This window comes from Lycorma delicatula, chromosome 1, assembly GCF_047948215.1.
Source record: "Lycorma delicatula isolate Av1 chromosome 1, ASM4794821v1, whole genome shotgun sequence".
Classification (NCBI taxonomy): domain Eukaryota; kingdom Metazoa; phylum Arthropoda; class Insecta; order Hemiptera; family Fulgoridae; genus Lycorma; species Lycorma delicatula.
The window spans coordinates 395,744,110-395,759,701 of record NC_134455.1 but is presented as its reverse complement, the minus strand read 5'-3'; the positions used below and the strand labels follow the sequence as shown (position 1 = coordinate 395,759,701).

General features: G+C 32.9%; 1 protein-coding gene across 1 annotated transcript in view; it reads left to right on the top strand.

Moving 5' to 3' along the window:
- The window catches only part of LOC142317376 (platelet-activating factor acetylhydrolase-like), a 144,175-nt gene that overhangs the window by 101,745 nt on the left and 26,838 nt on the right, over positions 1–15,592 (top strand). The window contains exons 5-6 of the mRNA XM_075353877.1: positions 40–166; positions 11,704–11,814. Coding sequence (XP_075209992.1) covers positions 40–166; positions 11,704–11,814 — 238 coding nt within the window. The remainder of the gene's footprint in view (positions 1–39; positions 167–11,703; positions 11,815–15,592) is intronic.

Below are 15,592 nucleotides of genomic sequence, written 5' to 3'. Positions count from 1 at the left end.
TATTTTTTAGTTAAATTCTGTTCTTTACTTTTATTACAGAGATAACTCTGCGTGCGTTACGTATTACTATAAATCACCTGAAGATAGGGATAACGATATTCGTACGTGGATTCCACACCATAATTTGAAAGTCGGCCAACATCATTATGCCATTAGGAATAAACAGGTATGGTTTAGTAATAAACAAAACATGATACTTTGTAAATTAAATAAAGATCTATTTAAATTAGTTTTTTCCAGAATTTTAAGTGTTCCTAATGTAGTTAACAAAGACTGTAATAAACTTTCAGGACATATGTTCTACTGGTGAAAATGAGGAAGAAAGTTCATATAAATTTAGGTTCGGGAACACTTCTTTAGCGAGTTTCAGTTGGGGAAAGATGATTTTTGCATTTTTAATGAAATTAAGCCAGATTATATTTCTTGGAAAAGAATTGAAGGATAAATTTACTGTTTTTTTTTTTTTTTTTTTGTTAAATACAACCTGGAAATTGAAAAAATATAAAAAATATGTCCAAGAACTTTATTTTTAGTTATTTTCGAGAAATCTGGGGTGAAAGACAAAAGATGGAGGTTGTAAAACACAGTAAAATAAGTTTGTTAAGTGAGTAATAAACAAATAAAAGTTTCAAACAAAATTTGTAGAGAATTTGATTCTGAATAAATTTGCTGTGATAAAGCCCGCAGAAAATAAATACAGTTGTTTCAAAGTTTATTAAATACAAAACATTTCATAATGTAGCAGATTATAAATACATATTAAATGAAACAAAATTTGTAATATTATAAAAGAGAAGAAAAACAAATATTTTAGAAAAATAACTAGCTGCAGGGCGTGGCTACGGCACGCCTCCGCAGCTACGCCCCCCGAGCGGGTTACCCTGGCGGGCGTCGTCTAGGAATAGGATTATTAAGACCTCCAAAATATATTATCTCTTGTGTAAAAATATTTTTTTTTTTAATGATCATAATTGATATAACGAAGGTTAAATTAGAAATCTATACTAACGAATCGGGATTTTCCGTTAGTGATCGGATTTTCCGTTAGTGATCGTTAGTGATCGAATGTAGATGGACCACTGAATATAAAACTAGGAAGAGAAAAGATTATGGAGGTAGAAGAATTCTGTTATTTGGAAAGTAGAATTACTAAAGATGGACGAAGCAGGAGCGATATAAAATTCAGAATAGCACAGATGAAACGAGTTTTCAGTCAGAAATATAATTTGATTACATCAAATATTAATTTAAACGTCAGGAAAACATTTTTGAAAGTATATGTTTGGAGCGCAGCTTTATATGGAAGTGAAACTTGGACGATCGAAGTACCTGAGAAGAAATGATTAGAAGCTTTTGAAATGTGATGCTATAGGAATATGTTAATAATCAGATGGGTGGATAAAGTGATAAATGAAGAGGTGCTGCGGCAAATCGATGAAGAAAAAAGCATTTGGAAAAGTATACTTAAAAGAAGAGACAGACTTATAGGCACATATTAAGGCATCCTCTGCGGTTTTCTCTGATTCTATGCATTTTAGAGAAAAGTTTTTCAAACAAAAAATGTATAAGACATTCTCCTCTACAATTATTGTCTTTGAAGTTATGTCGTATAATTTTAAATTGAAATACTAGGTGGCGCTGAAGTTGTAAAAAACGTGTTTTTTCGGAGTTTTCACCGGAAAAAATTGTTTTTCGTCTGTATTGCATTTGGAAAAGTTGTTAATCTGAAAAAACAGACGACTTTTATTTAAACAATTTTCTTGTACGACTTACCGTTTTGAAGCTGTAGCTTGTGTAAGTGTGAAAATGTTGTGAATTGGGCACGTGTTCGAAACCGGTGTAGTCGTTGAACAATGCCGTTCTCCCCGGCTACAGTAACAATAGGGCCTCTGCGTTGCCATTGTACCTCTATTACTCCTGAATGCTAAGTCGTACAAGAAATTTTTATAATAAAAGTTGTCTGTTTTTTTGAGATTAACAACTTTTCCAAATGCAATACAGACGAAAAACAATTTTTTCCGGTGAAAAAACCGAAAACACACGTTTTTTTTACAAATTCAGTGCCACCTAGTATTTCAATTTCAAATTATACGACATAACTTCAAAGACAATAATTGTAGAGGAGAATGTCCTCTACATTTTTTGTTTGAAAAACTTTTCTCTAAAATGCATAGATTCAGAGAAAAACGCATTTCAAAAACTTTTTGAGTTTTTCAAAAATCTATGGGAGGAGGGATGTTAAAAATCTGGAGTTAAGCTTCCCTCATCACCCCTAACGCATGGACAAAAGATCAATCGGTAGGTAAGGATTTTCAAATACAGCCTATTCTGATGATAAATTGCCTGTACTAGTAACCACCTGACAAACAGCAACAACAATCAGTAGTAACATATACATCCACTAGTCGCGCTAGTTGTGTGAGATTCTTTCATAAATAGTATTGGTTAGCGGTTTCATTATGGGTTCGATTTTATGTTGCTCTTTTTGTATCAAAAGTTGTTTTCAAATCTCTCATTAATTGAAGCTAATCTAATTATTTTTTATCTTAAATGTTTTTTTTTATATACCTTCTGGTTTTTATTTGAATTTTTTTCTAGGTAATAAAATATTTTCAGCACCATTTTTCTTGAGTGTAAAAATAACATTTTTGCATAATTTTACTAATCATGAGATGAATTTATCATCTCTCATTATTTTTAACAGCGCAATGTATTATTATATAAAATTCTTGTTTTAAATCACGTTTCTGATTTGCTTTAAATTATTTTATCAACAAAATGAAAATAAAAAAAAATTATGTTTATAATTTTTTTAGTTAATACGATTTGGTGAACAAAAAATTGTTTATAGTTTCAAATGGTGAAATATGTACAGTAATTATAAACAAATTGTAAAGTTTATGCTTAAGATATATAAAAATATTTTTAATACTTGATCTGTTTTTCATGTTGTTGCTGTTATTCAAAATTAGCTGTGGAGCAAGGGGGTCAAATTGGAACCCAATTTTTACTAAAAATATGGATTTATTAATTAGAATGGAATGCAAAGTTGGCGGGAGTTTATTTCTCCCTACTCCATCGCAGAACCTGGACAGAGTCCCTTGCTGCTGGATCATTCTAATCGGGCGTGTTTTTAAAATGTTTATTTTAAGTGACGGGTCTAATTTTTCAAGTTTTGTTTTATTTAATATTTAGTATTTTAAGGACGGATTTAATTGCATTCCAATCCGTTATTAAACCAGCGTTATCCTGGACAGTGCTTCACACCAGGTAATTCATTGAATGAAAATGTGTGTAAATGGCCAGGTCATTACTTTCATCCACTTCAGCCCATCCTCATTTCAACCCATTTTATGGGCCGACCGCGGAAGGCTAGGCTTATGAAACCTGTCCTCCCGACGTAATTCCCCTTCAGACCGTCCACTGAAGTCCTTTCGGTGCTAACGCTTCATAGGCTAGCAGAAATACGCCACAACGGGGCACTAACTATCAGGAGGGAGCAATGCGATTCCTACTCCGGAGGAGTCGCAATTGGTGGTTTATTTTATTTAACTTGTAAGTTTTAAAGGAGAGGTTGTGTAGAAGTTCTTCATCCACTTCTGTTATGGCTGCTTTCCAGGACGCATCTCTGCTGGGCTCTGTTCCGGACAATTTATTAATTATTTATTTAACAGTTATACTTTTAATACATCATAATCTTGATCAGTGGACCTCTCGTACCTAAAATTAGTGGGGTGCTGTTCCAGAACATTTTTTTTCTGGGCCTTTTCAAGGCCGTGGTTAAAGTTTTCAATAAAATAAAAGAACTGAAAAAAAAATGAATCAAATAAAATAGCTGGAAGCAGGATAATAATCTAATTCTACACCTTATCGCATTCAAAAATACGGTACACGATTTTTAAGCGCATTTTACTTAAAACCCGTATTCGGTTTAACAGAATAAATAATAAAATGCCGATAAAAATAATATTTGTTAGTATTATTAGATAATAAATTAATAAAATATCCGCTTAAAAACACTGTAATCCAGCGGTGCTTAATTTAAATTTCTATGTACACTAAAATTAATTTTTACTAATTACCTTCTCTTTCACTCTTCCATTGTATTTTTGGACAGATTTGGCGATCAAAGAGCCCTTTCTTCCCGCCAACTTGTGATCGCTATTGAAAAAACAACTAAACCGCTTTCATATTCCTTCCACCGACTAAACTAGAAAAGGGAACGAACAAGGAACGTTCCACACACGCGGAGTAAAAAAACTACCTTCCACCAGCACGCCAGAGTCGGCATTGCGGGAGCGATAGTGTTGTCCCTCGTAGTCTCGCGTGCAGCTTCCTACGTACGCATGCGCACAACAGGCAAACATCATGCCGCTGGAACTGTGAAGCGCACAGTTCCATACAAAGATTTTTGTATCTTTTTCATAAAATGGAGGATGGCTAATGACATTAAGCCTAAGGATTATTCATTGTACAAATATAAAGAATGATTTAAAGAAAAAAGGACCCGTTATATTAAATGTTATCGATAATATAAAATGGAAATAGAAGGTGCTGCAGTTCTACTGTGCCTATACATGAGCTGCCACTGATTGAATGCTATGAAGAAAAAATAAATAAAATAAAACGTGACTCTAAAAATTAATAAAATTCCAAGAAAATATTGAAATTTACACAAGTTTAAACATAAGTAAATGATAAATAGAACTAGTAAAATGCAAATATGTTATAAATAAGGAGATGCCTAAATATTGTGCAATTTTATTTTTTTATTTTTTATTTTTTTTGTCTTCAGTCATTTGACTGGTTTGATGCAGCTCTCCTAGATTCCCTATCTAGTGCTAGTCGTTTCATTTCAGTATACCCTATACATGTTACATCCCTAACAATTTGTTTTACATATTCCAAACGTGACCTGCCTACACAATTTTTTCCTTTTACCTGTCCTTCCAATATTAAAGCGACTATTCCAGGATTCCTTAGTATGTGGCCTATAAGTCTGTCTCTTCTTTTAACTATATTTTTCCAAACGCTTCTTTCTTCATCTATTTGCCGCAATACCTCTTCATTTGTCACTTTATCCACCCGTCTGATTTTTAACATTCTCCTATAGCACCGTATTTCAAAAGCTTCTCATCTTTTCTTCTCAGATACTCCGATCGTCCAAGTTTCACTTCCATATAAAGCGACACTCCAAACATACACTTTCAAAAATCTTTTCCTGACATTTAAATTAATTTTTGATGTAAACAAATTATATTTCTTACTGGAGGCTCGTTTAGCTTGTGCTATTAACCATTTATTTCATATCGCTCCTGCTTCGTCCATCTTTAGTAATTTTACTTCCCAAATAACAAAATTCTTCTACCTCCATAATCTTTTCTCCTCCTATTTTCACATTCAGTGGTCCATCTTTGTTATTTCTACTACATTTCATTACTTTTGTTTTGTTCTTGTTTATTTTCACGCGATAGTTCTTGCGTAGGACTTCATCTGTGCCGTTCATTGTTTCTTCTAAATCCTTTTTACTCTCGGCTAGAATTACTATATCATCAGCAAATCGTAGCATCTTTATCTTTTCACCTTGTACTGTTACTCCGAAGCTAAATTGTTCTTTCACATCATTAACTGCTAGTTCCATGTAAAGATTAAAAAGTAACGGAGATAGGGAACATCCTTGTCGGACTCCCTTTCTTATTAGGGCTTCTTTCTTATGTTCTTCAATTGTTATTGTTGCTGTTTGGTTCCTGTACATGTTAGCAATTGTTCTTCTATCTCTGTATTTGAACCCTAATTTTTTTAAAACGCTGAACATTTTATTCCAATCTACGTTATCGAAAGCCTTTTCTAGGTCTATAAACGCCAAGTATGTTAGTTTGTTTTTCTTTAATCTTCCTTCTACTATTAATCTGAGGCCTAAAATTGTTTCCCTTGTCCCTATACTTTTCCTGAAACCAAATCGGTCTTCTCCTAACACTTCTTCCATTCTCCTCTCAATTCTTCTGTATAGAATTCTAGTTAAGATTTTTGATGCATGACTAGTTAAACTAATTGTTCTGTATTCTTCACATTTATCTGCCCCTGCTTTCTTTGGTATCATAACTATAACACTTTTTTTGAAGTCTGACGGAAATTCCCCTTTTTCATAAATATTACACACCAGTTTGTATAATCTATCAATCGCTTCCTCACCTGCACTGCGCAGTAATTCTACAGGTATTTTACAGGCAATTTTATATAGATACTTTTTTAACAAAAAGGAAGTTTAACCGCGTAACATTAATAGTTATGATGTAATGAAATTAGAAGTATTCAAATTTTATAATTATTGTTCTATTCTGAATTACCATTTTTAGTTGTGCTTTTGATGTTTTTTTAAGTTGATCCTATTATAATTAATTTTTAATTTTCCTTGGCTATTGCTCAATTTCTGCTGCAGCAGTATAGTTTTAAATGGAAGGTACAGCGACCGGTAAAAATTTTCGGTAACACGGTTTTTCTAATTGTCAAGATTTCAAGACCCTGCTAGTTTAAAATTCAACAAAAATAAATTTATAGAAATTTTTGAAAGTTGTATGTACTCGCACGTACCCTGTATTTTCATTAATATCTCCAGACTATCCTACCCTAGTAAACGGCATTTGTATGTGTGTCTGTGTATGCGTCCCCCTTAGCTTAGCACCGGAATTTACCGATCACTAACGGAAAATCCCGATTCGTTAGTACATATCTCGTGGTAGTCAGGTGTATACTTGTTATATCATTATATACCAGAAATAAAAAATAAAAATAAAAAATACAAAAAAAAATTACAAAAATATATTTGATTACATATAAAAAATTATTTTTTAAAATGCTTTTATTTAATTAATATTAACATTAATAATAAAAAAAGGAAACAAATTAGAAAAACCCTCTAAAAAGTAAAAATAAGAATTAAATCAAATTGAGAATTTTAAACAAAAAAATATAATATATTAAAAAATATAAAAATGCACTGAAAAGTTAAAAATTAATTATATAAATATCTAATAAATAAATAAATGTAATAATTATTAAATTTTAAAATTAAAAGTAATGAAAATATTTAGCTAAATAAAAGCGTGGCGAAGTTTTTATAATTTGTTTAAAACAACATAACATTTTTTTTTACAACAATTAATCTTCATTTTCATTTCCAATAACGACGCGAGGAGGCGGAAAGATCTGCTGGAACCTCTCCAGTTGAGATTGACTAGCTACGAGTAACAATCTGGGAAAATGCATCCGCTAGCTTTCTTTGTACGTGTTCTCACATAGTTTAAGTTCATCTTCAAATTCTGCTTGTAATTAAGCCAAATTGAACGCACCCTTTCTGCAAAAAGTTTCATTTTAATCGATTATGAATTTTTATTTATTGAATTCATAATTACGATTACAATTATAATAATGATAATAATTAATAATTTTTCAGATTACCGTCAAAATGTAATAACTTTGTGCAAGATTTCTAAATTTAATTTTTATTTTTAATCTTATTAACCCTTAAAGGTCATCTCGGTGCAAATTTGAACCATCAAAGAATTAAAACTCGAGTTATTTTATTACAGATAAATAAAGTATATACATCTACTAAACAACCTCATTAAACAAAAAATATATATTTAATATAGAACAGATGTTTATAAATACTTATTCGCATACATTGTTATAAAAACTGCGCCACGCTTTTATTTAACTAAATATTTTCATTACTTTTAATTTTAAAATTTAATAATTATTACATTTATTTATTTATTAGATATTTATATAATTTATTTTTTTACTTTACAGTGCATTTTTATATTTGTTAATATATTTTTTTTTTTGTTTAAAATTCTCAATTTGATTTAATTCTTATTTTATACTTTTTAGAGGGGTTTTCTAATTTGTTTCCTTTTTTTATTAATGTTAATATTAGTTAAATAAAAGCTTTTTTAAAAAATAATTTTTATATGTAATCAAATATATTTTTGTATTTTTTATTTTTATTTTTTATTTCTGGTATATAATGATATAACAAGTATACACCTGACTACCACGAGACATGTACTAACGAATCGGGATTTTCCATTAGTGATCGGTAAATTCCGGTGCTAAGCTAAGGGGGACTCATACACAGACACACATACAAATGCCGTTTACTAGGGTAGGATAGTCTGGAGATATTAATGAAAATACATGGTACGTGCGACGTGCGAGTACATACAACTTTCAAAAATTTCTATAAATTTATTTTATAATTTCTATAATTTATTTTAGAAGAAAAGATTAGAAGCTTTTGAAACTAGGTGATATAGGAGAATGTTAAAAATCAGACAGGCGGATAAAGTGACAAATGAAGAGATGTTATCACAACTCGATGAAGAAAAAAGCATCTGGAAAAATATAGTTAAGTAAGAGAGGCCACATATTAAGGCATCATGGAATAATCGCATTAATATTGGAGGGACAGGTAGAAGGGAAAAATTGTGCAGGCAGGAAACGTTTGGAATATGTCCAGAGAAACATTAAATTTTTTTTTTGTTTATCATTGTTATTATTATATATTAATGGATGGTAATTTCGGATTAGTTTTAAATATTTTCTAATTCTACTGTTTATAATTTATAAATTATTAAATATTTTACCATAACAAGAAATGTTATGAAAATGTAGGCCTATTCTCAAACCCACCGGGTTGGTCTAGTGGTTAACGCGTCTTCCCAAATCAGCTGACTTGGAAGTCGAGAGTTACAGCGTTCAAGTCCTAGTAAAGCCTAGTAAATCCTAGTAAATTTTTACGTGGATTTGAAAACTAGATCGTGGATACCGGTGTTCTTTGGTGGTTGGGTTTCAATTAACCACACATGTCAAGAACAGTCGAACTGAGAATGTACAAGACTACACTTCATTTGCACTCATACATATCATCCTCATTTATCCTCTGAAGAATTATCTAAACGGTAGTTACCGGAGACTAAACAGGAAAATGAAAGAAAAGCCTATTCTGATGACAAATTGCCTGTACTAGTAACCACCTGACAAACAGCAACAACAATCAGTAGTAACATATACATCCACTAGTGGCGCTAGTTGTGTGAGAGTCTTTCATAAATAGTATTGGTTAACGGTTTCATTATGGGTTCGATTTTATGTTGCTCATTTTGTATCAAAAGATATTTTCAAATCTCTCATTAATTGAAGCTAATCTAATCATTTTTTATCTTAAATGGTTTTTTTATATACCTTCTGGTTTTTATTTGAATTTTTTTCTAGGTAATAAAATATTATAAAAATATATATTTTTGTAATTTTTTTTTTGTATTTTTTACCTTTTAGTCTTAATGAACAATAAACTTTTTACATCCAAAAAAAATACTCTTAATAATATTTATATCTGAATATTATTGTTTGTTCAAGTTTGTTTGTTTATTAAGTCTAAAAAGAAAAAAATATTTATTTTTACACATCCAAGTTACATACGTATAGGACCGACGCCTTTTCGTAGATTCGTCCAAGTACAGTTTAAAAGCGGTTCTACTACACAACGGTAACAAATATCCTTCGATACCGATCACTTATGGTATTAATTTGAAAGAGATATACGGTGTGATCGAAGACGTTCTTGAAAAAAATAAATTATAAAAAACATAGGTGGAACAAATCTGGCGATTTGAAAGTTATAGCTATTTTGTTCGGCTATACTAAGTACATGTGCTTTCTTTGCGAATGGGACAGCCGAGCTAAGGATAAAAATTATGTTATCAAAGTGTGGAAGAAACAAAACTTAATTCCAAATGAGAAAAATATTATTCATGAGCCCTTACCTGAACCCAAAAAAATATTTTTTACCCTCTCCATATCAAGCTAGGACTACTGAAAAATTTTGTAAAACCAATGAAGAAGGATAGTCCCGGATTTTTGTACATCAGGCAGAAATTTCCGAATGTAAGCGAAGGAAAAATTAAAGAAGGAATATTTGTTGGTCCTCAAATAAGAGAGTCGGTCAAAGATGATGTATTTAACTCGATGTTAAATTATGTAGGAAGTGCAGCTTGGGCTTCATTTAAAGACGTTTGCAAAGGTTTTCTTGGCAAACAAAAATCCGACAATTACCACGATATTTTCAATCAACTTCTTACTTCATACAGAGCTATAGGAGATGTAATATGTCTTTGAAAATACATTTCCTCCACTCACATCTGGATTTTTCCCGGACAACCTCGGAGACAAACACGGTGAACGTTTCCACCAAGACATTTCGGTGATTGAAAGCCACTATAAAGGGAAATGGAATACTAACGCTAACCGATGTTGGACATTAATTTGGGATGTGCCTGAGGCTATTTGTAAAGTATAAGCATCTGCGAAGTCATTCTAACACAGGTCATTCAAAATTATAATTTTTACAGATTTTAACTATAATTTCCCTTAATTGTTTTAGAAGCGTAATTTATTTAAAACTAAGGGTGATAAAAAAATTGTATTTACAGATTTGTAATGTACGCAATTTAAAGAACAATTTAGATTCGGAGTAACAGTACAAGGTGAAAAGATAAAGATGATACGCTTTGCTGATGATATAGTAATTCTAGCCGAGAGTAAAAAGGATTTAGAAGAAACAATGAACGGCATAGATGAAGTCCTACGCAAGAACTATCGCGTGAAAATAAACAAGAACAAAACAAAAGTAATGAAATGTAGTAGAAATAACAAAGATGGACCACTGAATGTGGAAATAGGAGGAGAAAAGATTATGGATGTAGAAGAATTTTGTTATTTGGGAAGTAGAATTACTAAAGATGGACGAAGCAGGAGCGATATAAAATGCCGAATAGCACAAGCTAAACGAGCCTTCAGTAAGAAATATAAGTTGTTTACATCAAAAATTAATTTAAATGTTAGGAAAAGATTTTTGAAAGTGTATGTTTGGAGTATCGCTTTATATGGAAGTGAAACTTGGACGATCGGAGTATCTGAGAAGAAAAGATTAGAAGCTTTTGAAATGCGGTGCTATAGGAGAATGTTAAGAATCAGACGGGTGGATAAAGTGACAAATGAAGAGGTGTTGCGGCAAATTGATGAAGAAAGAGGCATTTGGAAAAATATAATTAAAAGAAGGGACAGACTTATACGCCACATACTAAGGCATCCTGGAATAATCGCTTTAATATTGGAAGGACAGGTAGAAGGAAAAAATTGTGTAGGCAGGCCAAGTTTGGAATATGTAAAACAAATTGTTGGGGATGTAGGATGTAGAGGATATAAAGGACAGGTAGAAGGGAAAAATTGTGTAGGAAGGCCACGTTTGGAATATGTAAAACAAATTGTTAGGGATGTAGGATGTAGAGGGTATACCGAAATGAAACGACTAGCACTAGATAGGGAATCTTGCAGAGCTGCTTCAAACCAGTCAAATGACTGAAGACAAAAAAAAATGTACGCAAAAAATCAATTTAAGAAATGGTATACACTTAGAGAAACGTTAAAAAAAAAATATTTTTGTCCACCAGTGTTATTTATTATCAAGTTTATACAACAGAATTTTAGATTTTTAATTGCTCATCGGTATAATGTAAATACGTTCTTGTGAGTGTAACTGGTATAGGGCTGTGTAGTTAGAAATTCATGTCTTTGTTGTTAATGATTTTATTGAATATAATCATTGAAAATTGTGCTTATAATAATCATTTAATTTTACAGTTGAAACAGCGGCAAGAAGAATGCGTCAAAGTTATGAATTTGCTATATGAAATTAACGAAGGAAAAGCTGAAAATATTCTTAAAACATCATTTAACATTCTAGATTTGAAAGTAAGTAAATTTATTATTTTTTTTATTTTTATGTACTGTAAATTTTTAACCGAATAAAATTTATGTAAGAACATATGCTATAAGATACTACATTATCGCCGCTTGTAAGTAATAACATTATCAGATTGTATAAAAAGTGTACAGAACATTGACATACAAAGTGTGTTCAAAAAGTAACGAGAATTTTTGTTTTTTTTGGATAAGAATTTTATTTATTCGTCTACATTAATGGTACCCATTAATAGTACCCATTAGATACTATACACTTATGCCAGCGCTTTTTCCAATTCCCGAAACGCTTCCGGAACTCGACATTTGGAATAGTGTTTAGCTCTTTCAGCTATTCGTTTTTAATCTCTGTGCTTGTAAAACGATGGTCCTTTAAGGTTCTCTATTTTTGTTAATAGAAAAAAGTCACACGGGGCCATGTCTGGCGGCTCGGGTACCATTACAGTGTTGTTTTGGGCTAAAAATTGATGAATAAGCAGTGAAGTATGAGCAAGTCGCATTATCGTGGTGCAAAAGCCATGAATTGTTTCGCCACAAATCCGGGCGTTTTGTCGGATTGCTTCACGAAAACGGCGTTGAACTTGTAGGTAACATTCCTTATTGATCGTTTGACCTTTTGGCAAGAATTTATGATGAACTATGCCGTTAATATCGAAGAACACGGTGAGCATAACCTTCACATTCGATCGTACTTGTCGAGCTTTTATCGGCCTTGATCCAGAATGCTTCCATTGGAACGATTGAGCCTTAGTTTCTACATCATATCTGTAAACCCTTGTTTCATCACCTGTTATGACACGTTTCAGTAGTTCTGCGTCGTTTGTTGACTTCATTTAGCAACTCCTGACCAACTTACATTCGTCGCTGTTTTTGATCAAAATTATTGAATTTCGATCGTCAACTACTAAAAATATATATGACATCCGTAATAAAATTTATTTCGTCCAGGCAGCAATTCGCTGCCACGCCTAGGTCGCTGAATACCAGCAAGTACCTTTCCGCCATTTTATACCGCTTGGAGCCATAATAATTGGCATAATTCAGTCATACTCAGGGTTAGCTTCCCACGGCAATGCGGTAAGAGTCTTTCCCGTAAGCAAATTACGGATGCCGGTTGAACAATGCAGCTCTCGCCGCTTGTGAGTGGCTAATTTTCCCTTTGACCTCTAAGTTCCAGGGTGGCTCGGTGTCTGGCCTCCCCAAGAGCAGGGCAGTCAAACATCAGGTGTTCATTTAACTGGACCTCCCTGCAGACGCACAGCTCATCAGCTGCCTGGCGGAACCGAAACAGATAATGGTTCAATTTAGTGTGGTTGGTGAGCACCCGGGCACCCGTTGCCCTTAAAATTCACTTGACCACGGTACGTGACCTGTTATGAAAGTTTTAGTAGTTCTGCATTGTTTTTGATTACATTTAGCGATCCCTGAGCAAGTTCCATTTACCGCTGTTTTTATACGAAATTCAACAATTTTGGAACAAATTTTGCTGTCACACGTTTCATACCCAAAACATCCGAAAAAATTTCACGGGATGAACCGATTGATATTCCAACATCATCAGAGACGTCTCAGATTGTGGTTCGACGATTACACCTTTCACTTTTTCCACGTTTTCATCGGTTGTTGATGTGCTGGGGCGTCCGTCAACGTCTTCACCACCTTCTTGGAAACGCTTATACCACTTGCTTTACTCAGAACAGACTTACCAAAAGCATAATATTTAACATTTTTAAAGCATTGCTGCACTTTATTCCATTATTATAGCAAAATTTAATACAAATTCTGTGATCCGTAGTTTATTCAAATAAAAAATCGTCGAACGTACTTAAACACGTGTTGTCCTTTTGACAGCTAACAAACAGACTAATCATCCAATACGGTTAAAAATGTACAGACACGTTTACCAATACAACACCGAAAAAAATCCTGAGAATCGGACTAATTCAACCCGTGAAATTTCAAAAATTCTCTTTTCTTTTTGAACACATCCCGTGTATTAGATGTACGTTTGTGTGGTAGAGACAGTCAGCTCATTTCTTCGTTAGTTACCAACTCGATTGGATGGTTGGTAATTAAAAGGTTGTTACCAAAGAATCGGTGAACTTTAATTATGCATTATATTTTCTTTTAGCTCGCTTTGCTAAGTATAAACTGTGAATAGTTAATTGTTATTACTAACGCCAAGCTGAAATATTTTTATATTCATATATTCTGTTTTCCTTCCTATTTTTAATTAAAATCATATTTTATTATTCTGTTTATTCAATAGAAATTAAATATGCTCAGTAGAAATAATAATAGATGCTAGTATATAATAGGTTTATTCATTATACTCGTGCACAGATAGTATGAAGTGAACAATTACGCATGCATTCGTTTAACATATATAGCATAGAGTAGTAATAAGTGTTCTGCCTAAAGGCAGGTTTTCACATGGCCGCCCTCCATTCTGCTGCATTCTGTGCCATCCGTTTCATTTTATAGTAACTTTCTTCTTACCAGTTTCATTCATTTCTGACCTTTTCCTTTTCTCCCCGTCACAAATCCCTCCAATGCCGTCACCAACAGGCAGTCATGTCTCAGCCAATGCCCCAACCAACTGCATTTCTTCTTTTTATTTTTTCGATAATCGCCCTCTCTTTTCCCATCCAATGAAGAACCTCCTCATTTTGAAGTCTCTCCGTCCAGCTGATCTTTTCCATCCTCCTCCGAACCCGCATTTCAAAGGCCTCCAATCTTTTCTCCTCTCCTTAGCATAGAGGGAATTCAGTATATCAAAACAAAGGTATTCTATCACGTAAAGTATAATCAATTGTATTTTTTATAGATGTTTATCTTTTACAGTAGCGAACAAAGGGAATTTTTGTTCTGTTGTAGGGAGATTTTATTCTGTTTATGTTTTTAGTTCATATACAAACAGAATTAGTGGTTTTTGTGCTTTTATAATTCATTATCAATTAGTTTTCGGTGACCTTGTGAGTCTCTGTTATAAGTTTGTTATTCATTTCTAGTTAATACGATGGATATAATCCCACGAAAGTGGTCAAAGATTGTTGCTCTGTTCCAACACACACAAATGACTCAAAGAAGATTGCCGGTGAGTATAGTGGTGTTGGTCAATCTGTCTCTCAAATAGAAAAGAAAATGTGGATCGAAAAAAGAAAACCACGCCTACGCAGGATCGATTACTAATAAGAAAAAGCAAAATTAATCAGGATTGTGAGCTGTTGACCTTAGTAGGGATTTGAGAGCCAGCGGGGGCTAGTATTTCTGATATAACATTTCGTACAAGATTGTTGGCAGTTGGAGGATTGCTTAGAAACCTAAAAAGAAGCAGTTACTGACACAAGTTATGAAGACAGAAAGACTTTTAACGGGCAAAGGAACATAAAGAATGGACTCAGACAAAACTCATTTCTTTGTCCAAGGAGAGAGAGTAGCCTATATTCGTAAATGAGAAAATTACTATGCCAGTACACCCGCAACAAGCTCCCAAACACCCAGCCAAAAATATGTTTTGGGGATGTTTTACACATGAAGAGAGAGGAGCACTTATCCCTGTGGATATGGGATGATGAAATCGGATCGATACATTAACTTATGCCAAAGAAAAATAGCCCTCCTTATGCAGAAGAGTCCAGAACTCATTCTCCAACAGGGCCCTTGTACCTATGTCACATGTCAAAGAAAGCAAAAGAGTTCTTCAAAACCCAAATATTTTGAGTGCTCTCATGGCCAGGGGACGCCCACAACCTGAATCCCATTGAAA